Genomic DNA, 26,248 nt, shown 5'->3' on the forward strand with positions numbered 1-26,248 from the left:
AGGCACATCCATCACTGCAACTGTAACCTGTGCAGGATCAAGAGGGGACATGGCTTATCACACACATGCATGCATTGTTATGTGTATATCATACCAGAGACATGTGAACCTTCCTGACATTGCTACACATGCCACACACATGTATGCAGCACAGTGTACTTGTGATACATACCTGCAGGGCATAGTGCACACACTACACATGATACATATATATTGCAAATATTATATGTGTATATTCCATATCTCACACAGCTATGCACCATACACATGCTACACATGCTACACACATGATGTATATATACCACACACATCAGATGTATATATGTACACCACTCTTTACACAGCAGAATATACCACACACATACCTTGCCAATGGTCCTGTTTCTCCAACAGAGTCAGGGTGCGTTAACAGGGGTGACTGTGATGGCCAAGGTTGTAACAATACAATATGAACAATGGCTTTGTTGCATACACAGACACACACGTACACATACACACTTTCTCACACATAGCCATACACTGTACCCAAAAACACATATGTACCAGTGCTGTGGGATAATGCTTTTGTACACTGATTTAATAAAATGTTGATTGGCCAGTAGCCAGGCAGGAAGTATAGGTGGGATAAGCAGATAAGGAGAATTCTAGGAAGAGAAAGACTGAGTCAGGAGACACCAGGCCTCTCTCCAGGGAGCAGCATGTAATGGGACACAGGAAAATCCATGGAAAATGTGGCGACATATAGATGAACAGAAATGGACTGAGTTTAAGTGTAAGAGATACTCAGTAGAGAGCCTGAGCTAATGGCTGAGCAGTTTTAATTAATATAAGTCTCTGTGTGTTTACTTGGGTCTGAGCGGCTGCGGACTGGGTAGGACACAGGAAAACTTCAGCTACATAGGAGCCCTGAGAGTACAGGTGCATGTTCCGGTGAACCCTGAGAGTACAGGTGCGTGTCACAGTGACCCCTGAGAGTACAGATGCACACATGTTACAGTGACCCCTGAGAGTACAGGTGCGTGTTACAGTGACCCCTGAGAGTACAGGTGCGTGTTACAGTGACCCCTGAGAGTACAGGTGCATGTTACGGTGACCCCTGAGAGTACAGGTGCACACGTGTTACAGTGACCCCTGAGAGTACAGGTGCGTGTTACGGCGTCCGGCTTGACGTGGCTTCTGAGGATCTGAACTCTAGTCATCACCTGTGCAGAGCGAGCACTTTACCTCTGAGCCATCTCTCCAGCCCGTGGAGGTCCCTGAGACACCAGGCTCCTTGAAGTGGTCTTGGGGCTTCTAAGTGGCCACAAGAGAGCCACAGGAAGGAATCCAGATCCTACATAGAACTCCTGCTACAACACTGTGTTTACAAATTTCTATATAACGCTAAGATTTTCTTGTGTGTGCAGGTTCCTCATCTGTCCAAGCTTATCTAACTAACGCAGCTCTTGTAGAGTGACTCAACATCAACATGAGGTACAGCTGGCGGCTCAGCCGTGGCCGTCACCGATACTTCTGAGCCCCTAGTCCTCACTCAAGTTCAGCACAAAGGGAATGTGGCTTTGTGTTGTGTTGGGTACACTGATTTGCCACAGAGGAGGTTTTGTGACTCCACCTTGAACGTGACTCCCTGTTACCACACTCCTCAAGTCTGGGCCAGAGTTTAAGAACTGATGTGCTCATTAAGCTCAGTTATAAGTCATTTGCTGTGCTATGAATCAAGCCCTGTGCAGAGGAGGTACCACAGGTCAGAGGCAGACCTGAATCAGAACACATTCCCTGATCTCCATTAGCCACTGCTCAGCAGAGGTCTCTCTCTCTCTCTCTCTCTCTCTCTCTCTCTCTCTCTCTCTCTCTCTCTCTCTCTGAAAATGAGGATGTAGCCCTCAGTTTTGTCTCCACAAACTTGTCTCCCATGCCAGCCACCATGCTCTCTGCCGTGATAATAATGGACTAAGCCTCTGAAACTGTAAACAAGCCTCCAATGAAAAGCTTTCTCTAATATGAGTTGTGGTCATGGTGTCTCTTCACAGCAGTAGAGTACTGACTAAGACACCAAGCAGAGACTATGGCATTGGAGTCCCCAAGTGAATACACAAAGCAGATTATTTGCTCTTGTTGAGCTGATATTGAGTTGAGCATAAAGAAACAAAGGACACAGACAAAATTCAGACAGACACCCTGAAGATGTATATGTGAGAGGCAAGAACTGGAGAAAGTGATACAATGAGAAAATTTCTGCATTATCTGTTAATAGGGATTGGAAATCAGTGGAATACATATGATTGCCCAGAGGAGAGCCCCAGGCCAATGAAGAGCAAGTACCAGTGTCCCCTGTAAATGTCACCACAGCCTCTAGATACTGACATATATCAGAGAGGTACAGATGCCTCTAAGGTTAGGTGCATCACTGGGCTCTAAGAAACATTCTCTTGCCTTCTTCCCCAACATGAGAGGGAAATGGACCTCCAGCATTAGGAACTGGATTATCAGAAAGGAGAGACCTGAGGTTATTCTTCATTCTCCCTCCCAACACCTAACACCCACCCAAAACATTGACAACAGGCCCATGTCTAGATACGGGGCCAGGAGACATACAAACACAGAGTCATCAGGTAGAGTGGCTGATGTCCATACTTTCAGCACTCAAGGAATGGAGCATTTCTGTGAGTTCAAGTTCAGCTTGAAACAGTGCATTCCAGCACATCCTGGGTTGCAATGTGAGAAACTGTCTCAAATAAACAAGGTCTGACACATATCTCAGTTGGTAGAGTGCTTGTCTAGCATGTATGAAGCCCTGGGTTCAATCCTGAGCACAGCATAAATGGCATGTGGTAGATCACACGTATAAAAACGTAGATTCAGGAAGTAGAAGCAGGAGGATCAATTCTAGGTCATCCTTAGTTGTATAGAGCCAGATTGAGCTAGAGATCTGCCACAAACAAACAAACAGAATAAGATGGAAGAGGAGAGAGAGCTGTGACCTACAGGTTTGTGCCTTTGTGGGGACTCAGCATCAACATAAATGCTGATTAAGGTGTCAGGATCACAGTTTTTGCTGGACCCGCTGTGTGAACCCAGAAATAGTGCCAGAGACCCCATGGACTAAGAGCACTCTATGGAAGGGTAAGCTGAATTTTGGAAGGAGATGGTTCCTCTGCTCACAGGGAAGGAGCAAGAGAAGACTGACAGCCCTCACGTCCACTCAGGAAGTGGTGTGTCACAGAGGGTGGAACAGCCTGAACAAAAAAAGGAAATACTTTCCAGGGCTCTGCCAGGAGTGGGAAGGTTGTGAAGCCCTTAGCTGAAGGCTAGGGGACAGGTAGCACCCACAATCCATGGTCGTGGATGTGTCCCCTCACTGGGAGTGATGGGAACCAGTGCCCCTGAGGTCTGGAGCATCTTCAGAGCACTTCCTGTACCAGTTCATCTGGAGCCACCCAGAGGACCAGGAAGCAGAGGACAGAAAAGAGAACTCGGCATGTGAACACTGAACTTTCTAGAAGGACACGGCCCCTCCTCCTCTTGGGCTTGGTGTGGGCAGGAGACACCAGAGCTGAAGAAATGACCCCAAGAGTGATGGGAGTGTGGCTGCCTTCAGCTCTGCTCCTCTTGCAGGTCCCACGTGAGTACGGGGATGGGGGGGGGTGTGGGGTTACAGCTCTGAAAGGGGGACTTCTGGAGTAAGTGAGAGGGCATGATGGGGGATAGGAGGTGGGAGAGAGCAGCCAGCAGAGGAAGATGGGGCCAATTGAAGACAAGGAGTGGGGGTGGGCAGGAGTGGCCAGCATCACCTCACAGGTGCTGTTAGGATTCAGTGCACAGTACAGTCATGACTACCACACTGAGACAGTCAGGACCTGCTGAGAGGGTTAGCTGTGACAATCATTGCCCTGAAAGTACACAATCTCTACTGTGTACACACATGTATTTGCATACCAAATGCACATAAGCACTGATTCCTGCATAGATATATGTCACACCCACAGAAACATACGCACATATATATACATAGGTAAAGACTCCCCACCAGCTGTCTCTATCTCTCTCTGTCTCTCTCTCTGTCTCTCTGTCTCTCTTTCACACACACACACACACACACACACACACACACGAGTGTTGTTTCCTCCAGGGTCCTTCCTTTCTCCAAGGACAAGCCCCCTCCCCACGCCCTCTTCCGGACAACACAGGCGCTCACCTCAGTCCTGACTCCTGGGTCTGACAAAGTCTGTCTCCTTTCTCGATGTTTCCTCCAGACCAGACAGCTCTCTAGGAGCTGACCAAGGGGGGCCTGACCACCATCCAGCTGTGAGGGTGCAGAATTGGGGCATGTGTTTTCCAGACTGTGTCCCTCTGCGTGGCCCCAGCAAGGTGACAGGCACTGTGGGGGAGTCCCTGAGTGTGCGGTGTCAGTACGAGGAGGAACACAAGACTAACGACAAATACTGGTGCAGAGTGTCACTGCTACCACCATGTAAAGAGATTGTCAAGACCAGAGCCTCAAAAGAAGCTGGGAATGGCCGAGTGTCCATCAGGGACCATCCAGCCACCCTCACCTTCACAGTGACCTTGGAGAACCTCACCCTGGAGGATGTAGGCACCTACAAGTGTGGGGTGGACATGCCACTTATTGATGACTCCTTAGAGATCCATCCCTCCTTGGGGATCGATGAGTCCTTCAAGGTTATGGTGTCCGTGGTCCCAGGTAAGCTCCCTTCATGTCAGGGCACCCTGAGTTCAGGCCTGTCATTCCCTCATGAAGGAAGGAAGGCAGATACAATAGCATGGTGAGCTTGGTGAATCAGTGACTCAGGCCACAGGGAGTGTGAGTCCACGTGTACCTTTGTAAGAGCATGTGTGGTATGTGTGATAGTGTATGTGCATACATGTGTGTGCGTGTACACACAGGCACACTGGGGAACCTGAGTTCTTAGAAACTCTCTTTTTATTACATTTAGTTAGTTAGTTAGTTAGTTAGTTAGTTAGTTAGTTAGTTAGTTGGATAGCCCCGGTGTGTGTCAGTCAGAGAACTCGCACTCAGGTCCCCCTCCAGAGTATTCCTGGGACTCAAACTCAGGTCATCAGGTTTGACAAGCAAGGTCTTTACCAACCAAGCTGTCTCATCAGCCACTGTTCGAGATTCTCTGTGTGTCCCATATGACAGTCTGAGGCCCAGAGACATGCCTTAGATCAGTGGCTCTTTGTGACTTCCTGTCCTCATAGGAGACAAGTCCTCTCTTCCAGGTCTCACTTGGTCCTGTCCCCATCTCATGTGGGAACAGTACCCAGCGTATCTGGTCCCCTCTTCAAAGGACGCCCTGGCCTGAAACTGAGTGGACACTTTACTTCCATGGAGGTCCCGAGGGAGCAGCCTCATCACAGTGTTTGTGGGTCTTCTGACGGGAACCAGAGACACAAAAAGGAGGGTAGATTGCGTATCGGGGTTCTTGATCCCTGAGGAATCCATTCAACTACTCCAAGTTCCCCTCCATCCCCCTTTCCCAGGAAACATTTACTACAGAAAGAAACTCAGAGACTCTCCCAAAAGTGCCCCTTCCCAGGCGGAGGGTGAAGCTGGATGGAAGACAGTCTCTCAGCTCCTTTGGTCCCAATGTTCTCCATGTCTGCAGTCATTCTCCCCTAATGGAGCCTCCCTTGTTACAGAACCCTAACTAGTGCAGCATCTCTTTAAGGGCCGGGTGGTGGAGGGGCTGAAGGGGCTGAACTGCTCTGTTATTCCCAGTTTTCTCTTTTCTGAGAGAGGGTCTTGTGTAGCCCAGGCTGGCCACAAACTCACTGTGTACCTGGGGTTCATCTTGAATGACTGATCTTCCTGACTCTGCCTCTCTGGCACTGGGATTACAGGCTCCCATCCCCACACCCAGCTTCCTGTTCTGGTTCTCAGTTTTGATTCCCCCCCATAAAATCTTCCCTCCAACACTCTCTGTGAGTTCATAGTGAGGAGTATGGAACCAAATCCTGCTGGTGTCTCTAGTTCCCCTCAGTAGAGGCCACTCTCCACAGGGTCCTTCAAGCATCTGTCTTTCCATCTGTCCATTCCTCAGGGAAGACTGTTCAGTGGCCTGTCTGGGTGACAGTGTGGGAATAACTGGGCCAGGCAGACAGAGTCTCACCACTCGGTGTCTGTCCCCAGAAGGATGGAAGACAAGGAGGCAAAAGGTGTCACTGAGGCCGGAAGGGACCTGGCACCAAGTGTCTTGTCACTGACACTTAAACTCTCTTCTATAGGAAGACTGACCTCAAGTTTGAAAGTGCCAACCAGCCCCAATGCACCATGGGAAAGGCTGGGGAGGGAATCCCCGACCAGGACTTGGTGGGGCCATGGGGCATGTAGGCTGTCACACAGCTGTCCACCATGTCCCTAGGGACCTGTGTGCAGCAGAGCTGCATAGGTTTCAGTGGGGAGGTGATGGAGTGGAGGTCACTGGGACAGTCTGTGTTTCTATCCTTTCTCCTGTCACAGGCTCTAGCCCCGAGAACAGAGCAAATACTCTGGGGTCCCCCACATCCTCACCAGTGCACACTCAGTCCAGCGTGACCACAGAGGATACAACTCCTGGTCCCAGCCTACAACCCCGGTGAGGAACCCTGAGGGCTCTGGATTGGGGTGGGGGTAATGCTGGGAGGTGGAGGTAGAAGGGATTGGGTCTCCCTCCTTGGGCATCTCCTGCATCTTCCAACCCCACACTGACCAGGGGAGTGTCTTGTGAACAACAGCTGCTCATCTACAGATTGGGACACAGCAATGACACCCAGACCCAGACCTGCTGAGATGGAGTTAGTTTCCTGTCAAGAGGTTACTACACAAACACACCCAGAGTCTGAAGAGATGGTTTATGCTGGTAAAGGATCTGAGTTTGAGCCTCAGCACCCACATGTGAGGCATGGTGGCATACACTTGAAATACCTGAGCTGTGGAGGTGGAGACAGGAGGATCCCTGAGACTCACGGGCCAGCCAGCCTAGACTACTTGGCAAGCTCCAGGCCAACGTGAGATCCTGTCAGATAACAAGATAGATGGATCAGGTGTGGTGACTCATGCCTTTAATCCAGCACTTGGGAGGCAAAGGCAGGCCAGTATCTGTGAGTTTAAGACCAGCCTGGAATACACAGCAAATTCCATTCTAGCCAGACCTGCTAAGTGGGACCTCTCTCAAAACAAACATAGCAAGGTGATGATTCTTGAGGAATGGCATCCAAGGTTATCATCTGGGCTGCACATTCATGCACACACATGTGCACCTGGATACACACACTTGAACACACACACACACTTGAACACACACACACACACACACACACACACACACACACACACACACACACACCAGTAAATTAATTAATTAACTAATGAAAATAAATACAGTCACTGGTTTGTGGTGGCACAAGCCTTTAACACCAGTACATGGAAGATAGAGGTAGGTGGATCTCTGCTAGTTCAAGGCCACCTGGTCTACATAGTGAGTTCCAGGACAGCCTGGCCTACATAAAAGAGAGACTCTTCCCCCCCTCAAAAAAAAACACCAAACAAACAAACAAACAAATAAATAAATAAATAAATAAATAACAAATCAGCGCCACCAGGAGGAAATAAGAGAACTCAGGTTAGAAGAGAGTTGGAGCCTGGGTAGAGGAGGCAGTGCCTGCCTGGATAGAGGCCTTAGGAGTGGAGGTCCACAGAGAGATTGAGTCAGACCCACAGTTCCAGGCTACTTCTTGGGCTATCAGTCACACTGGTCAATCAGGCAGGGTTCCTTGTCCTTGTCCCTGAAAAGAGCACCTTGGACACACACCTGGGTAAAGAGACAGGCACACAGTGCAGGACACCATCACCACCTTCTGCGAAGGGAGCTTATTGTGACCTTGTCCCCACAGGCCCCTGCTGAGCAGCATCTACTTCAAGCTCCTGGTCTTTCTGGAGGTGCCCCTGCTCCTGAGCATGCTCAGTGCCGTCCTCTGGGTAAACAGGCCTCAGCGGTGCTCTGGGGAGAAGCAGCATTGTCCCGATTATGAGAATCAGTGATGTCTGTTGACGTCGGAGCCCTGTCCATGTCCCTGGACACAGCTCTTCTGGTGGCAGAGGACAATCTGTGTTTCTGAGGATACTCTAAGATTTTTTTCTAGAGAACTCTTTGTGCTGTGTCAAACACACAAATGAATGTGCCCAATAAATGCATATACATACATTTAATAGAATATCTTTACTTAGGCTTTGATAATTTCACACATGTACAACATCACTCTATCATGTCCTCCTCCAACCCCACCCTCCCACTCCCTCAGGCATGTGTTCCCTCCTCCCCTTGATGGTCTATTCTTTTCCTTCCATTTTTCTTTTTTTTTTCTTTCTTTTTTTTTCATAGAATTAGAACCACAGGTATGGACATCCACACACAGACATTATATATATAAAGATTCTATTTAAGAATAAAAACAAACAAGCAAAAAGAGTATGTGTTCCGTTGGAAGCTCTGCCTCAGTTCCTTCCTCCCTCTCCAAACCCTGACCCTCAGAAAGCCTCCCAAGCTTAGCTCCTTCCCTGGAACTACTCAAGTCCAAGCCTACAGAGTTTTTAAGCTCTGGTCCATAGAGCTGCCATGTGATCATTCCTGTTCCCCGAGATCACAAGGGAATGCTTTGCTCAGATTAAACCTGGCCTTATTAATTCGGCTTGATTTGGTTTACTGTATCAGTGGAGAATACCAGGAATTCAAAATACTTATCATCTGGTGCTGAGACACTGTAGAGTTGAGTCTTTCCTGCAACCACATGGCCGTGGGAATCCACTGCCTCTTACCTGCTCCGACCTCCACCGCACCGGACCAACTTTGGCTCGCTAAGTCACCCATTTCCAAACCAAAAGTCTATAAGGGATCCAAGATCTCTTCTGAGTCTTTGATTCTGGGTCAAAGACTTCTGGATTACCTGCCAGGTATCTACAGTGCCAGGTAACTCCAGCTCACTTCTGGAGCAGGGACCTGGGTTTCCCTTGTGCGGGAGATGCTCTGCACAGAGGCAATGTCACACACCACTCCCAGCTGTAAATTTATAGAACCCAACTCATTTCTGTAGCCTCCGGTCTCTAGATAAAAGCTTATGAATGAGTACTTGTGTGTCCAAGTTCGATCCCCAGACACCCTTAGGGTGTTTCCTATGAAATTTATCCAAATTGAGGATGTCTCACACCATATATTGGTTTGAACTCCCCTCATCCAGGATTACGTGCTTTGCATTCTCGCCCTTTCCCTGTTTGTCTGGTCTCTGCCCCCTTCCCCTGTTCCCTGCTTGTCTGCCTGCTGGCTTCTCATGCTTTTGCTGCAAGATGACCTTTCGCTCAATCACTCTCTCAGTTTCCCTAACGTACTAACTCTGCTATTCCTGCTGTTTCCTCTTAGTGGCACACTCGGGCAGCACCCACCGAAGGGTGCAGACTTTGGCTTTGCCCATCGGACTTCCCTTACGTTTGTTCTGGCCACACTGGGATTCCTCCCGCAATAGATCTGTTCTCTGTGCTCCTACCTGCTCTCCCACCCTGAACTGCATAAATGTCTCCTTCTTCTGTTTGTTACAATGTGTAAGCGAAAGCCAGAGACACCGGCTGCTTCATGCCCAGCACATGGCCGTTGGCTCCCCTCCCCCAGCAGCTTGGGAGACCCACAGTTTTAGCTGCAGCCAGCTGTATTCTCTGGCTCTTACGACCTTCAGATAACCTCATTTTCACTCTCAACTTCCTCACTCCAGAAAGTCTTTTATTCCTATGGACTCTTATACTGTAACTCTTATTTCAGGGTTTTTAAGTTGGTCACCTGACACGGTTTCCCATGGAAAGTTTGTCTGTCTTTCTGTTAAGAAGTCCTGTCTATCTTGCGTATGTGTGTATGGATCTGTACCTGTGGCTTTGCCTCAGACTCAGTTGGGTGTGTAAATATGTGGCCACTACGTGCTTGTTTCTGATTGGTCTTGGATGTCTGAGTGTACCTGTTCTGTGTGTCAGCCTCTGGGCTTTTCTGGCCCTGAAGCTGATGTAATTATGGAGAAAGTTGTTTTATACTGTCCTACCTTATTTAAAAAAACAGCTAAGAAATTGGGTATGGTTTAAAATCTGTAACAAAAAATTAACTTAGAACTAGTAACTCCAAAGCATGGTCTGCCACTACCGTAATTAAGTACAGCCAGCCACGTGGGCAGCCACCATCTGACTAAGGCTGAAAAAGAAGGAGGTCATATGACTTCACTGCCATCTTAAACAAAGGTGACCACATGGAGTGACCCCACCAAGGAGACATTAGGTCTCCAATATATTTTAGATTTCTATATGATAATTCCTGTCCTGTCATAAAAATAATTTTTATGAAAGATAGAATTTAAAACAACGCTGGTTTACTGGGGTATTAAAGCTGTATCTCCATGCATTCATGAACAGGGATGTTTGTCACTGGCAGCCAGATTTTGTAACCTAAGAGTAAACCTCTTGATATTGACTTTAGAAACACTAAATTGTCTACAATGTTAAAACTTGATTTTGCCTTCCACAGATTATGATTATGCTCTATGTCTTAGGACCACAGCCGAAAACCAGAGACTGAGATATTTCTGTTTTATGATGCAGCAAGACAATGAGCTGAACAACAGATCTCCCCTTATCTAAGGTCTATTCAGGCTAACAAAGACCAATTTAAAAATATATGCCTGACCTTCTTGGTTTTACTAACATGGGTAAGCTGTAGATAATTTGGTAAACTAAGTCATACAGAAAACTGTTATGTCCTATAATGTTTCACTAAGACCTACAAGTTAACTGTCAGTTACCTCATAAAGGGTCAATTTCCTTGATATGTTCAGATTTAGCTTATATATATGTTCTCAAAGTTAAGCCTAAACATCATTTTTCTGGTTTAGATAAACCTAACAGATAATGATTCCCTGATCCTCAAATGCTGCACAGATCTGAGAATATGCCATTTTAATGAAAAAAGCTTCTCAGGATAGAGATATGTCAGCTCCTGGTAGCATCCTGTATCTCCTCCAAGGAAGATGGTTGGCCACAGAAGAATTTCCACCTGCTTTAAATGTAGCAAAACCAGCCACGGAGCAGAAAACTGCTTTGCACCTTAACTGCTGCCAAGACCCTGTCCAGACTGTGGACAAGCAGGACTCTGGGGAGTTGATTGCCCCACTTTGCCAAGACAAGGTAGGCCACTCTCCCCAAATTCCTCCCCAACAGGAAAGTCTGTCAGATCTTCTGGGCTTGGCCGCTGAAGACTGGTCCTGCCTTGGCACCTCTGTCCCCAATGACTGCGGAGAAACCTGGGACAGCCTAGGTAGCTGGAAAGCTGTCTCACTTTTGCTTACTCAGGTGATACTTATCCTTCTCAGAGGGTGTTTGGTGACTAGGATACCGACAGATTTACCAGTTTAACAGCTCTTCCCCCGACCCCAAGGCTGCAACCACCTTGGTAGCTCATTAGTTCTTTAGTTAAGTTTCCTGTTAAAAATACAGACAGGGTTGCCTTGTTCACAGGCTTGATAGTACAAGATAAACAGGTTTCAGATATAACTTCGGAGGTTCCAAGTTTCAGCATTGATTAATGCAGTTTTGATAAACTGATAGAGCACTGACTACAAAGTTTTCAGAAGTTCTTAAATTTCTGTGGATTTTACTGGCCCCAGCTTTTAGCACTGCATAAAGGCTTTTTCAGCATTACTGTACTGTCTCCAGCCACATATGGCAAAACTCTGCTGAAATGCCAACTCCTCTCACTCTGGAAAAGGTTAGCATTAAAGAGGGTATGGAAACCTGCAGACCTGTTCAACTCTGTTCCTCCTCCCTCCCTCCTCAGCCTCCCTCCCTCCTCTCCTTCGCTCACCCAAACTCTTTTGTTCAGTGAATTTTCTCTGGTTGTCTTCTAAGTACAGGCTTAAAGGTATGTTTCATCGAGCTAAAACCAGGCCCTAGGAACAAAACGTTCATGCCTTTTAATCCAAAGCCATAGCCTTTTGCTATGACACCAAGATGTAAATCTGTTCCAGCTGTCTTACAGACACCTGCATGTTCCTGGGAAAGTTTTCTGCTACTGTATCAAGGAGTCTGGCCTGGTGGATCAGTCTCCAGACAGGTCCACTCCTCCTGCCAGACTTGTGCCAAGGCCAACCTGCAGGGGGCCCTCCAAATACACCAGCCCTAGCACCAGTTCTGAGGACACAAACTGGGCAAGTACTGGCAGGTTGACTTCACCCACATGCTCACTCATAAAAAACTCTGTTATCTCGCCAGGCGGTGGTGGCGCACGCCTTTAATCCCAGCACTCGGGAGGCAGAGCCAGGCGGATCTCTGTGAGTTCGAGGCCAGCCTGGGCTACCGAGTGAGTTCCAGGAGAGGCGCAAAGCTACACAGAGAAACCCTGTCTCGAAAAACCAAAAAAAAAAAAAAAAAAACTCTGTTACCTCTTAACTCTTACTGACACCTTTACAGGATGGATAGAGGCACTCCCTACATCCAGGAAAACAGCAGATATGATGGAACACATCATCCCTCAATTTGGTGTGCCATCCCCCCAAGCTCCTGGAACATCAGTGCTGGTACCACCTCTCCAGACTCAAGCAGGGACCTATCCAGGATAAATGGGCATATCTCCATTCCATTCTTTCTGGCAGTCTTCACTTCTTCCCATTCATAGGACCAGTGTTAATAATCTGTTCTTTCCCTAGCAACTTGCCTCCTCCACTTCCTCAAGGAACAGATCCCTGAGGTCTCCAGGATGGCAGTTAACCAAATGCCTCCCCACCCACATCTCCCACTGAGCATGAGCCCACTGACTCCCAAATTCTCTTCCCCACATCATCCCATGCCAGCGGGAAGTAGAGAGACCCATATATCCAAGAATGTTGAGATGTTTAGCTGGGAAGCTTTGCCTCAGCCTCCTCCTTGCTCTCCAAACCCTGCCCCTCAGAAAGCCTGCCAATCAGTGGCTTCTCCCTGGGAGCTCTTCAAGACTGCACCTGAAGGGTATTTAAGCTCCAGTCCATAGATCTGCCACATGATTTCGCCTTCCCCTGAGATCACCTGGGAATGCTTTGCTCATTAACCCTGGACTTTTAATTCAGCTTGATTTGGTTTACTGCATTGGTGGAGAAACCCATTACCAGGGATTCAAAAAATACTTATCATGATCCTAATAGAAAGTTTTTAAATTTTTTTCTTTCATGAGTAAGTAAGTCCTTGACCAATTTTTTCTTAACTGTTTTTTTTTTTTTTTTTTTAGACAACACCTCACTATGTAACTCTGGATGGCCTGGAACTCTCTATATAGACCAGGCTAGCCCAGAACTCACAGAGACCCACCTGCTTTTGCCTCCTAAGTGCTGAGATTGAAGGTGTGAACCACCATGTCTGCTTTTTATTGATTTTTCCATCAAGGCTGAACTAATAATCAATTTTTCTTTCTCTCAATTAATTTAACACTGCTCACATCTTCCCAGTGCCCTGCAAGGCCGGCCACTTTGAGGAAGACACTGATTCTGAATATGTTTGGATTTTTCCTGGCTTCTCTGACTTGTTTAGTTTGTCTAATTTCTCAGCTCTGAACAGGTCTACTGTGGTTTCATTGCTAGAGCTTTAGTCTCAAGTCTTGGTGACTTGCCACTCTTGTGGATGTCAGGAAGTCTCTGTAAGCAATGGTCAGGTCTTCTATGCACACCTTTGGACTAGCCAATCAAATTCCTAAAAAGAAAACTCCATCTGAGCTAGAGAGATGGTTCAATGGTTAAGAGCAGTGGCTGCTCTTGCAGAGGAACTAAGTTCAGTTCTTAGCATGTACACTGGTTGTCTCAGAACCCAGCTCAAGGGATCCAACACTTCCTTCTGGCCTCTATGGGCACTGCACTTACATGGTACATATATACAGGCAGACAAAACACTTATACATGTAAAATGAAACAAAACTTTAAAAAAAGAAAGGAAAGTTTCTGAGAAGTCCATGTTGGAACTTTGAGTGTGAGTACATATCTCAGTTAGGCTTTCTATTGCTGAGATGAAACACCATGACCAAAAGCAACTTGGGGAGGAAAGGGTTATTTGGCTTACTCTTCTATACCACAGTTCAGCATCAAAAGCAGTCAAAATGGGAACTCAAGCAGGGCAGGATCTGGAGGCAGGAATAAATGAACAGGCCTTGGAGGAGTGCTGCTTACTGGCTTGCTCAGCCTCCTTTCTTACAGAATCAAGGACCATCGGTCCAGGGATAGTATCATCCACAATGGGCTGGCCCCTCCCCCATCAATCACTAATTAAGAAAATGCTTTTCACTTTTTGTTCTTATAGAGGCTTTTTTTTCACATGTTCTCTCTGTAGTCCTAGTGGCTGTCCTGGAACTCACAGAGATCCACCTGCCTCTGCCTCCCTAGTGCTGGCAATAAAGGTGTGCACCATCATGCCTGACATTTCTCAGTTGAGGTTTCTTCCTCTCAGCTGACTCTAGCTTGGGTCAAGTTGACATAAAATCTAGCCAGCACAGTGCATCAAATGACCTTTGGATAACTTTCCTAGCCATGGACATGGACCAAAACCTCAATTATTTGGGAACTTTGAAAATACCTCCAGGAGTCCAATCGATGAGAGAGAGGAGGGATTCTATGAGCGAGGGATATCAAGACCATGACTGGAAAAACATAACAAAACAAAAAAACTATCCAAACTAGTAGAAACACATGAACTGTGAACCAATAGCTGAGGAGCCCCCATGGCACTGGACTAGGCCCTCTGGATAAATGAGACAGTTGTTTAACTTGAACTGTATAGGGGGCCCCCAGGCAGTGGGATCAGGACCTGTCCCTAGTACATGAGCAGGCTTTTTGGAACCTAGTGCCTATGGTGAGACACTTTGTGCAGCCTTGGTGCAGGGAGGAGGGGCTTGGACCTGCTTCAGCTCTGTACCAGGCTCTGCTGACTCCCCAGGGGAGACCTTGCCTTGGAGGAGGTGGGAATGGGGGTGGGGTTGTGGGGGAAGGCTGGGGGGCAGGAGGAGGGAAGACAGGGAAATCTGTGGTTGGTATGTAAAATGAATAGAAAATCTCTTAATAAATAAATAAATATCTGGAAAAAAAAATACCTTTTTAAGAGTTGATGAGATGGATCAGCTTTACTGTGAAAGCCTGGTCACTTGAGTTCAATGCCCAGAACTTATGGTGGCAAGAGAGAACCAACTCCAAGAAGTTGTCCTCTGACTTCTACGTGCAAGCTGAGTTACACACTCACACAAGCACATCAAACACACACATATACAAGAAATAAAATTTAAAATAAATAATAAAATGTTCTTTAATAAACTATTCCTTCTTTGAAACCTGTTCATATGTCTGTTAAATTTGATTTCGAATAGCTTACGTTTTTATTCCAAGATTTTTAAAAAAGTTTTATTTTAATTATTTGTGTGTGTGGCACACACACACACACACTTATGCACATGTAAATGAAGCGCCCATGGATACCAGAAGAGGGCAATGGGAACTGTCTCTCCAGTCCCTATGTTTTATTTTTAATTATCCATATGTGTAGATGACTGTGTGTGGGTATGTGCATGTGAGTGCAGCTGTCCATGAAGGTCAGAAGTAGCTCTTACCAGTAAGCCACCTCTCTAGCTCCTTATATTTATTTATCACATTTTTAATGTTTTTAATTTTGTGTCTGTGTGACGCCATAGCATCAGATATCCCTGGAGTTACAGGCGGTTGTGTGCCACCTGATGTGGGTGCTAGGAATAAACTTGGGTGCTCTGGAAGAACAGTAAGTGCTCTTAACCACTGAATCATCTCTCCAGCCCCTTCTTTTTATTTTAAATGTGTCTTTAGACTGGAGATGTACCTCCATAGTAGCATGCTTGTCTACCATGTGTAAAACCCTGAGTTTGATCCCCAATTCCACAAAAAAGGAAAGATTATTATTAAGTGGTATTTTGTGAATGTGTGTGGCTGTGTGATGGGATGTATTGTGTGTGGTATGTGCACACATGTGTGTGCAGCTGCACAACCATCCCACACGTGTGGAAGCCAGAGGAGGATTTCAATAGTCTTACTCTCTCTCTACTTCAGTTTTTCAGCTTAGCTGCCTGGCCAGAAAGCTCCGGTGGCCCACTTGTCTCCATGCCCCACCCTCCTCATTGTGTGGGACTACAGTTGTGCACTGCCATGCTGGGGGTCCAAGCTCAGGCCTCATGCATTCCCAGTAATTATTTCCCAGTGAGCTGTCTCTCCAACCCTAAATGGTAGTTTATAATTGATTTGAAGATATTCACTGCAGGTATATAGAGCTTCATTTGCTTACTTGTTTATCTAGGTACTTGCATATTATGACAACTTTTCTAAAAATCTTAGAAATTTCTTTTCATTTTTATATGTAGATATTTCAATCATAACAAAATTTGATTTCTGTCCAACTCTTTTTGTCTTTTTGTGGTGTATTAGTTAGTGTTCTATGGCTGTGATAAAACACCAGACCAAGGCAAATTATAGAAGGGAGGGTTTATTCAGGCTTAGCCAGAGGGATCAGAGTCCATCGTGGGAGGGAATCGTGACAGCAGGCAGTGGACACAAACAGCTGAGAGCCCATATCTTGAACCACATGTAGGACACAGAGAGTGTATTGGGAGTAGCATGAGGCCTTGAAGCCTCAAAGTGACATACTTCCTCTAGCAAGACTACACCTCCTAAACCTGTGCAAACAGCACCGTCAACTGGGGGTTAAACATTCAATGCCAGGTGTGCTGAGCACACCCTACTAACAGGTGCGCTGGGAACGCAGCCGCTAGGGCCCATCATTAGAGCATAGATCATTTCTGGGCCTAATACCCAGAGTGCTCTGCTCCTTAACCCAAGGCCAGACAGTCTGGCCATCCCCACAACTGCTCTACAGGCTTGCCTCCTTTGCCTCTGCTTGCCTGGGCTTTCCCTAGCCTCCTTGTTTCTGCTGAGTGACCCAGCCCTGCCAAGAACCGATGCCTCTTGTGCTGAGTAATTGACAGCAGGAAATACCCACTCGATAAAAGGAAGCCGATGAGTAAGACACTCACAGGCAACCTGGACAAGCAGAAGAGGTCAGCTGGACTCTCCAGTGCTTTGGTATCCAGCTGGGATTTGGATTTGCTGCTGGCTGTGGGTCAAGGGTGTGGAGTGAGGAGGCAGGACCATGTGGCTGTCCTCAGCTCTGCTGCTTCTCAGTTTCCCAGGTATGTTCAGCTAGGGTCTGGAGGCTTGGGACTGCAGGTGCAGAGCAGGAGGCGGAGGGCTCTGTCCTGGGTTTGAGGAGAGCTGCCACCTTCAGGGAAAGGAAGCTCTGCGGCTTCATTCAGCAAAAAGACCCTAGGTTCTACATCATGCTAAGTGTGCATTGGGACCTGGGTCATGAAGGGAAAGGGAAATGGAGATGGCCGTTAAAGAAATCCCAGATGCTCTGATGGGTGAGACATACTTTAGAATAGGAATTAACAGCAGGAAGAAACACAGCAGAAGAGGAGGGAGCTAAGGGGAGGGAGATGCTACCACTGAAGGAGCTATGGAAAGTCCTCCTGGACCTGTTCCTTCCATGCCCCGGAAGGAGGCAGATCTTCACAGCCTTGCAACAAGCAGAGCAGGCACTCCATGGAGAAAGCATGGCTTGGGAAAAGGGCTCCAGGCTTAGAGAGGACGGCACACTCATGTAGAGGGAGCGCTCAGTGGGCAGGGTACTGAGGGGACACTGGCTAAATGTGAGTTTGGAAATGCACATGGTAAAGTGATGATCTGTGTGGATGCCTGCATGACCTAGCTTACATCTGAGCTCTAGGCCCCCAGCCGCCTGCTCGCTAAATCTCAACATTAGAGTCTCCTAGAGGCCGAGGACAGGAGTGAGCTGTGCATGGCTTGTACATTTGCTCACACACACATCAATATTGACTAGTACACTCAAAGGCACACATCTATATACAGTCACACTCTGTCCATACCTCAACGATCATCCACTCACTCACATTCACACTCTTAAGATGCCATACACTAAGACTATTCACAGAAGGGATTTTTATTTTTATTGTATTGTGTGTATAGGTGTTCTGCCTGAATGTATGTAAGTGCATCATGTGTGTGCCTGGTGCTTGCAGAAACTAGAAAGAAGTTACTGGATCCCCTGGAACTGGAGTTACGGATGATTGCAAATTACCATGTTGGAGCTCAGAATGGAACCCTGATCTCTGGAAGAGAAGCCAGTGCTCTTAACCACTGAACCATTTCTCCAGATACCCACCTACCCACCCCATTTTTTGATACAGGGTCTCATTGTGTAACCCTGACTGGCCTGGAACTCATTATGTAGACCAGGCTGGCTTCAAACTCACAGAGATCCTCCTGCCTCTGCCTCCCAAATGCTGGAGTTAAAGGCCTATGCCACTATGCCTACCCTGTTAGGTAACTTCAAAAATTAATCTAATCATAATGTGCTTTAGACATCTTTCCTGTCATTGTTTGGACATTGCTCTTTACTTTTTAACTATGCTATTACTATATCCAAACTTCCCAATCTAATTCCCTGTTAATGTTAAACTCCTTTGAGTTTTCCGGGTGTTTACTGTTACATCAGTACTGAGGCTAATGCCCTACATGCCACTGTCTATGTTGATCCTAGAACTAGAATGATTGTGTGTACGACCACAATGCACAGATTATTCACAAAAATAACTAACAACTCGAGTGGTACCCACCATGAACTAGAAACTGAGCAAGACCCTGGGGTTGAGGAGGGAAAAAGTGAGCGCAGCACCTCTGTGCTTTGGCAGTGAGAAACTTATCGAGGAAGTTAGGAAAAGAGATGGGTACCTGAAATGAAGTAGTCGGGCTCCAGACAAAAGGCCAGGGGGCCAACAGGAAGAGGCAGCTCCAAGAAAAGGATAAGGCATTGGGAAGGAGGCCAGCCTGGAGGAGGTGTGGAGGGTGAGCAGGACAAGGACTCTCCAGGCAGGACTAAGTCTGCAGCCTTAAGAGGATGTATTGGGGTTAGGGAAAGAGAAAAGCTCAGGAGGCTGCAAGGGGAGCTGGGAATGACACTAACGAGAAACTAAATCCAGTGTGCAATAAGCCGTCCATGCCAGAAATGAAGCTTTTTACATCACTCTGGGGCAGGGGAGCAGCTGACATGCTGGGTGCAGCTGAGGAGGAGACAGGCATAGTCTGCCAGCAGCAGTCTGAATTGGAAGAAGGATGCACTGGACCTTTCTGAATGCTACTGCTACCCGACAAGGTTCCAGGCAAGGGCCATCTCTGACCAAACAGTGCAGTGTCCAGCATTAGACGGTTACATGAGGTTTATAACAGCCAGTACATGGCTGAAAGTAGCGTGGCATCTGTGCAAAGAGGGAAGTGGGGCTCAGAGAGGTTGAGTAACTTACCCAGGATTTCTCAACACCATGATAGATATGTCCATCTGCTGCCAAAGCTCACACTTTCTCTGCTCTGTCATGATGTCCCATGGGCTGTGGAGGCAGAGATACAAAGAAGGTGGTTCCAATTGGCATTTCCAGGGTGCAGCTGGCTGAACTGGTGACTGACCACTCTTGGAGGGAAGGAGAGGAGAGATGGTTGTAGATGCACTTTCTCCAACGAGGCTCCTGAGTGGACTGAGCTCAGTGCTTACAAGGTGGTCCAGCTGAATCCTTTATGCATCTCCTGTGGCGTCTATAACAGGTGACCACAAATTTAGTGGCCCAGAACAACACAACCTCATCTTACTGTTCCAAGATCAAGAGTCCAAAATGGTCTCACTGACCAAAGTCAAGGTTGAGTTCCTTCTGGAGCTCTGGAGAGCGATCCATTTCCAGGCTTCATCCATGCATCTGTCGGCCCGGGTTCTCTCCTCCTCTTCAAGGCCAGCAGCAGAAAGCCTTCAAACCTAAGCCAATTTGGGCACTCATTCATCAGGACACCTAGAATAATCCAGGACAATCTTACCTCAAAATCCCTAATCACACCTGTGAATGCCTTTATTCTTTTGTTTTTGAAAACTACACACATGCTCACTGAAGGGTCTTTTTGTGTTGTTATTTTCTTTGGTGTGTACATGTGTGCCACAGAGCTTTCGTGGAGGTCAGAGGACAGCTTCGTGAAGTCAGTTTTCTCCTTTCACCCTTACATGGGCTGCAGGGATTGAACTCTGATTTCAAAACTTGTGCCACAAGTGCTTTTACCCATGGATTCATCTCACTGGCCTCCCTTTTTCCATGTGAGGGCACATAGTATCAGGTTGGGTACTAGAATGTCAATAGTCAGCACTTAGTAGGCAGAGGCAGGCATATGTCTATGAGTTCAAGGCCAGCCTAGTCTATGTAGTGCAGTGGTTCTTAACCTGTGGGTCATGACCCATTTGGGGGGGATCAAACAATCCTTTCCAAGGGGCTGTCTAAGACCATTGGAAAACACAGGTATTTACATTACAATTCATAACAGTAGCAAAATTACAGTCATGAAGTAGCAACGAAAATAATTTCACAGTTGGGGTCACCACAACATGAGGAACTGTATTAAAGGGTCGAAGCATTAGAAAGATTGAGAACCACTGATGTAGTGAGTTTCAGGCTAGCCAGAGCTACACATGAGACCCGGTCTCAAAAAGAAAAATATCAACAGTCTGTGAAGAAGTCTGTCAACCATAGATGCAGACATCAAATAAAAACTGAATTAGAAAAAAAACAAACTGAGTTAGTTCTATGGAGAAGGTCCGAGGTGTGAGCGGTGGCACCGGCCTATTGTGCAAACCTGCCCCACTCACAGAGACCGAAGTCTAGGACTGAGATGCTCAAGAGAGGCTTGAACTGTAGCTCTCTGCCTCTGTGTCTGCTTCCGGGTGCCTGAGAACAAGGGGTCACTCTACAGATAGAGTGTATCTCAGTCAACGTCACTGGAATCACTCCACGTACCAGCAGGATACACATTCCACATAGACACTGCCCAACCTGTTTGTGGCTCTGGCTCCTCTGTCCCTTGTTGGAGAGAGGAAACAGAGTGTGCTGTATGAGAGAGGTGGTGAGATATGGGGGTGTTCATATGATGGTCTAAAACCAAGGAGAGCATGTGGGCTACAAGTGTCACATGGTAGTCATCAGACTGTAGGCATTAATTAGAACCACAGACATGGGCATTCCCTCTGTGGAGGCAAGAAGGCTAGAGAGAGGGTCCTGGGTATGATGCTTCATGGTCAGATTAGAATAACCCAGGAGACACACATCTTTGTATACCTGTGATGGTCTTTCCAGGGATGTACACGAGGAGAGAAGACGAGCCTGAATATGAGTAGCACCGTGCCGTGGGTTGGGAGTCTGAACTGAATATTTTCTTTTCATGAGAAAGCCAATTGAGCACCAACATTCATCTCTGCTTCCTGATGGCAGATGCAATGTGACCAGGCACCTCATATTCCCACCACCATATGGTTCCTGCCATGATGGATGCAGCCCTTAGATCATGAACTAGAAAAACAAAAACAAAAACAAAACCCTGCTTCCTTCATTAGGTTGCTTGTCGGGCATTTTTGTCATGGCTGGGAGGGAACTAGCTCACGCCCTGGATTTCCCCAGATACATGTAGAACCAGCTCACAACGGCTCATAGGAGTTGGTTTGAGACATCTCAACTCAGCTCCGTGTTCAAGGATAGCCTGATGTCAGTCACAGTGGGGACATGGACACCACAGAGACTGGCAGATGATACTAAGAGAGAAGGATTGTTAAACATTTCCCAGCATGCCACTGGCTACTCTAAGATCCGGAGAGAGGAAAGGGAAGAGTCACAGAGTGGAACAGTCAGAGGAGGCGATCAGAGGACTGTGGTGGTATTGTGTTCCCCAATATATTGTGCACGCTAATAAACTTATCTGGGGTTAGAGAACAGAACAGCCACTAGATATAGAGGCCAGAAAATGGTGGCACACACGCCTTTCATCCTAGCATTCCAAAGGCAGAGATCCATCTGGATCTCTGTGAGTTCAAAGCCACACTGGAAACAGCTAGGCGTGGTGACACACGCCTTTAATCCCAGGAAGTGATGGCAGGAAGCAGAAAGGTATATAAGGTGTAAGGACCAGGAACTAGAGCCTGGTTAAGCTTTTAGGCTTTTAGCAGCAGTTCAGCTGAGATCCATTCCGGATGAGAAGTTGGCGAGGTGAGGTTAGCTGTGGCCTGTTCTGTCTCTCTGATCTTCCAGTGTTCACCCCAATACCTGGCCCCAGGTTTGTTTTTATTAATAAGACCTTTTAAGATTCATGTTGCAGAGGACAGTGGCGAGAGGACCCGGAAAAGAAGTGTCCCATGATGCAGGAGGCCTGGGGAGATGGAGTCTGGAGGGGCCAGGGCATGGGCATGCGGGGGTGGGGGGTGGGGGTGGGGAGTGGAGGGGTGGGGGGGTGGGGAGTGGGGGTGGGGGGTGGGGGGTGTTAATAACAAACTGGACCTCAGAGGAAACAGATGTGAGGATTCAAGTGGGTCGGGGCGGCTGGAGCAGAGGACCTGCAGCTAATCCTTCTGCTTAGAGGAGCAGCGGCTGTATCCTGCCCTTCTGTTTTGCAGGCTGTCTCTCCATCCAAGGCCCAGCATTGGTGAGAGGCCCAGAGAAGGGGTCGGTGACTGTGCTGTGTCGCTATAGCTCGAGATGGCAGGGCAACAACAAGTGGTGGTGTCGCGGAGCAAACTGGAACACTTGCAGGGTCCTCATTCGAACCAAGGGGTCGGAGAAAGAAAGGAAGATCGGCCGCTTGTCCATCAGGGACAACTGGAGGGACAACTCGCTCCTGGTTACCATGGAGATGCTCAAGCAAAACGACACCGACACTTACTGGTGTGGTATTGAACGATTTGGAACTGACCGCGGGACCAGAGTTAAACTGACCGTTTACTCAGGTAAGCACTTTCTTGTGGGTACCACAAGGCTCTGGTGCTTGGGGCTACAAAGACTAGGAAGACAGGACTGAGAGCCAAGAAGACAGACAGACAGACAGATGGAACAGGGCGGTGACAGAAGTAAGGGAGAACAGCAGCCCAACACTTTTAACGATGCCAGCCCCTGAGGTCTCTCCAAGGAACCCAGCTGATATGTGTCCTGACTGGCAGATGTGGGTGTGGGGCTGGGGCTTGGGCATCTCCCTCTGTGACCCATGGCCCAGTTCTGCTGTCCTGTTGTCCTGGAGGCACACAGCCCTGGAAACTCACATTCTTCCACTGGAGTCTTGATCGGTCTCGGATGCCTAAGAAGTCCTCAGCACAGCAGGCTGAGAGGTTTCTAGTTTTCCAGAACTTGTACCCTTCACCTGTCATTACAGGAGACAGTGGGACTAAGGCATCCGTGGGGAAGAGCCCCGGGTTGAAGCCCGGGCCTAGCCAAACCACAGTGACTCTGGCCACGCTGGAGGGCCTGAACTTTCTGGGTGACCACTTCTGCTTTTTCTGACTGCAGAAGAATAAGTATGGGGTAAGGAAGACCCAGGAGGCTTGCAAGTGATTAATGGATGCTAGAGAACCAGAAGCTTCAGCTACTAAATCAGAATCAAAGACATCCCTGATTCTCCTGGCTTGTCCCTGCCTCAGCCTCAATGAGGGACTCCAGGATCTTCTGTTGGTGCCTGAAAATCAGCCCCCACCCCCACTTCCACCCAACTAGTCATGCTCAGATCTTCCTCAGCCCAGCAACCATGCGGGCTCCTGAGAGGGCAGCGGGCAAACAATGCTGGCACTGGAACTAGCCCATGGGATGGCAGGGCTGAAACCAGTGAGAGAGATGTGGATGTTGCCCCCTAGGGGAAGTGAGGTACAGAAAGGGCCACCCCAAAAAGATTTCCTCAGGTTTACCACCCAGGGGAAGCTGAGATGTGTGGGGACAGAAAGGGGATTGAATAAGACATGTAGGCAAAAGACAGAGTAGCCAAAGAATGTGCCCCATGCTGAGCTTTAAGTGTCCAAGGGGGTTGGGGACACCAGCCTATAGGTTGATTGTGACCTCTTGGAGGGCTGCAGGGACTGGACCTCCCCAGAGTTCTGCTCAGCTTCCAAGCATGATTGAAACCCGGAACCTCAAGAGCTAACCCGAAGGACAGCTGTGAGCCAGGGATGCCTCATGCCCAGCTGGACTCAGGAAGCCATGACCCAGCTGCCCACTGCAAGACACCGCATAGTTTCCCTCTAACATTTCCTTCCTCATAGTCATTCATGATTGAACTGGCATGTGCCTTCTTGCTCAGCAACCTTCAGGAGTCCCTCTGCTACTCACCACTCAGCCACTAGAAACTTGCGGCTAGATCATCTGAGATCACCTGTCCTTGAGCCCTTCCTCAGATACTATTTGAATGGAAAGGAACAAAGATTCTTGCCCACTGCCACAACAAATGGAAAGAGACTATGGTGTGTCTCCTCCTCCAGAATAAACTAGTCTTTCTCCTCCTTCATTTCTAGATCTCCCTGTCATATCTTCTATTAACAAAAATGATGGAGGAAATGATTGTATGGGGAATCAGATGGTTTAAAAGAAGCCAAAGGACTGTATCAAAGAGATGAGGCTTCCTAATCCAGGGGAAGAAAGGTCTCCTGATGTGCTGGACAGTTTTATGTCAACTTGGCACAAGCTAGAGTCACTGGAGAAGATGGAGCCTCAGTTGAGAAAATGCCTCCATAAGATTGGGCTGTTGGCAAGCCTGTAAAGCATTTTCTTAATTAGTGATTGATGGGGGAGGATTCAGCCCACCACCCTTGGGCTGGTGGTCTTGGGTTCTATAAGAAAGCAGGATGAGGGGCTGGAGAGATAGCTCAGCAGTTTAGAGCACTGTCTGCTCTGCCAGAGGACCCTGGTTCAATTCCCAGCACCCACCTGGCAGCTTACAGCTGTCTATAACTCTAGTTCCAGGGGATCAGACATCCTCACACAGACATGCGTGTACATAAAATTTTTTTAAAAAAAGAAAAGAAAGAATAAAGAAAAATTATTTAAGAAAGAAAGGAAGGAAGGAAGGAAGGATGAAAGAAAGAAAACAGGCTGAACAAGCCATGGTTATCAAACCAGTACCCCTCCATGCTCTCTGCATCAGCTCCTGCCTCCAGGTTCCTACCCTGCTTGAGTTCCTGTCCTGGTTTCCTTCAGTGATGGACTGGGATGTGGAAGTATACACCAAATAAATCCTTTCCTCCCCAAGTTGTTTTGGTCATGATGTTTCATCACAGCAATAGTAGCCCTAACTAAGACACCCAGTGAGGGCTGGTTGGATGGGGTGCCATTGTGAGCCATGCATGAGCCACCCCCAATCTGTTCCATAACCTATGGCCATCTTTGCTTATGTCTAGTGGGAAAAGATACCATGTCTTCTTCTAAGCTACTTTCTGCTATGCCCACTGTGGACAGCAATGCATACATGATGTCTTCTGACTTGCACAAGAGGTGAGTCCTGAGGTTTTTTCTCCTTCCTCTACATGGATTCCTCCTACAGGAATGCCAAGCCCATGCATGCTCTATCACCAGATGCCAGTGATTGTCATAGTCAAGATTCAAGGTCCCAAGGCCATCTTTGTCCCTGATACTTCCCACCCACCATGGTCCCATTCCAGCCCCACCAGAACACTGCTCTGTAGAACTGTCTGTCCAGCCCTGGTGGCATCATGGCAGCCAAAGGGAGAGATGGTCCCATAAGGTCCCAGTCTTATTTCGGGAGCAGGGCAGGGAGAGAGATTTGCCAACCTGGAGCCAGTGTTGAGGGCAAAGTAAGCAAAGACAACCCAGATACAGAAAGCTCCAGGTTTCTGCCGAGATACATGGAACTATGGAGAAGAACCCTAGAAGAAAGGACGAGGGACAGGCCACACCAAGACCACCTGGAGTCACTGAGGGACCCTCATGGTTGGGTGGGCCTTGGAGAAGGTCTCTGGGGGATTTTTCAAGTAGGATGTGGGCCTTCAGTTTCAGGCTGTGATGAGCCAGCTGTTGACTTCCCAGTGTTGGGGGATGGGGCATAATGGGGCTCAAAGGCATGGGACCCTGATGGCTGTGTCTTTCTCATAGGACCCACTACATACTCCTGGTGTTTGTGAAGGTGCCTATCTTGCTCATCTTGGCTGGTGTTGTCCTCTGGCTGAGGGGGTCAACTCAGAAGGTCCCTGAGGAACACTGGAGAGACACTCTCTGTAGCAGTTTGGACTCTGAACCTCTGGCCAAAGACATTGATCCTTAGACTGATGTTTAAGCAG

The 26,248-nt window shown here is 47.7% G+C and overlaps 2 protein-coding genes across 3 annotated transcripts; both read left to right on the forward strand.

The window, feature by feature from the left end:
* Window positions 1-448: 448 nt before the first annotated feature.
* Window positions 449-8,204, forward strand: LOC128123180 (CMRF-35-like molecule 4). 2 transcript variants are annotated; one of them, XM_052759247.1, is made up of 4 exons: window positions 449-3,622; window positions 4,340-4,702; window positions 6,482-6,596; window positions 6,714-7,522. In XM_052759247.1, exons 1-4 carry the CDS (start codon window positions 3,562-3,564, stop codon window positions 6,787-6,789), a joined length of 615 nt encoding a protein of 204 aa, XP_052615207.1. In that variant the 5' UTR covers window positions 449-3,561; the 3' UTR covers window positions 6,790-7,522. The 2 variants fall into 2 exon arrangements, with proteins under 2 accessions (XP_052615207.1, XP_052615206.1); XM_052759246.1 differs by lacking the exon at window positions 6,714-7,522 and adding an exon at window positions 7,894-8,204 and having other exon boundaries at window positions 777-3,622.
* An 8,993-nt stretch (window positions 8,205-17,197) lies between these two features.
* Cd300lb (CD300 molecule like family member b) lies at window positions 17,198-26,232 on the forward strand. The gene is made up of 4 exons (XM_052755754.1): window positions 17,198-17,237; window positions 22,595-22,924; window positions 25,352-25,445; window positions 26,064-26,232. The coding sequence occupies exons 1-4, from the start codon at window positions 17,198-17,200 to the stop codon at window positions 26,230-26,232; spliced, it is 633 nt and encodes a 210-aa protein (XP_052611714.1).
* Window positions 26,233-26,248: the final 16 nt, after the last annotated feature.

Source organism: Peromyscus californicus, unplaced genomic scaffold (genome assembly GCF_007827085.1).
Source record: "Peromyscus californicus insignis strain IS unplaced genomic scaffold, ASM782708v3 Scaffold_3__1_contigs__length_106647218, whole genome shotgun sequence".
In the NCBI taxonomy this organism is placed as follows: domain Eukaryota; kingdom Metazoa; phylum Chordata; class Mammalia; order Rodentia; family Cricetidae; genus Peromyscus; species Peromyscus californicus.

What these genes read in the sequence shown, in the direction of transcription:
- LOC128123180 (XM_052759246.1), top strand. Translation starts at nt 3,562, where the DNA reads ATGACCCCAAGAGTGATGGGAGTGTGGCTGCCTTCAGCTCTGCTCCTC. An exon ending in TATGGTGTCCGTGGTCCCAG is followed by an intron (nt 4,703 to 6,481) that starts GTAAGCTCCCTT and finishes CTCCTGTCACAG; the next exon opens with GCTCTAGCCCCGAGAACAGA. An exon ending in GGTCCCAGCCTACAACCCCG is followed by an intron (nt 6,597 to 7,893) that starts GTGAGGAACCCT and finishes TTGTCCCCACAG; the next exon opens with GCCCCTGCTGAGCAGCATCT.
- Cd300lb (XM_052755754.1), top strand. Translation starts at nt 17,198, where the DNA reads ATGTGGCTGTCCTCAGCTCTGCTGCTTCTCAGTTTCCCAG. An exon ending in GCTGCTTCTCAGTTTCCCAG is followed by an intron (nt 17,238 to 22,594) that starts GTATGTTCAGCT and finishes TCTGTTTTGCAG; the next exon opens with GCTGTCTCTCCATCCAAGGC. An exon ending in TAAACTGACCGTTTACTCAG is followed by an intron (nt 22,925 to 25,351) that starts GTAAGCACTTTC and finishes GCTTATGTCTAG; the next exon opens with TGGGAAAAGATACCATGTCT.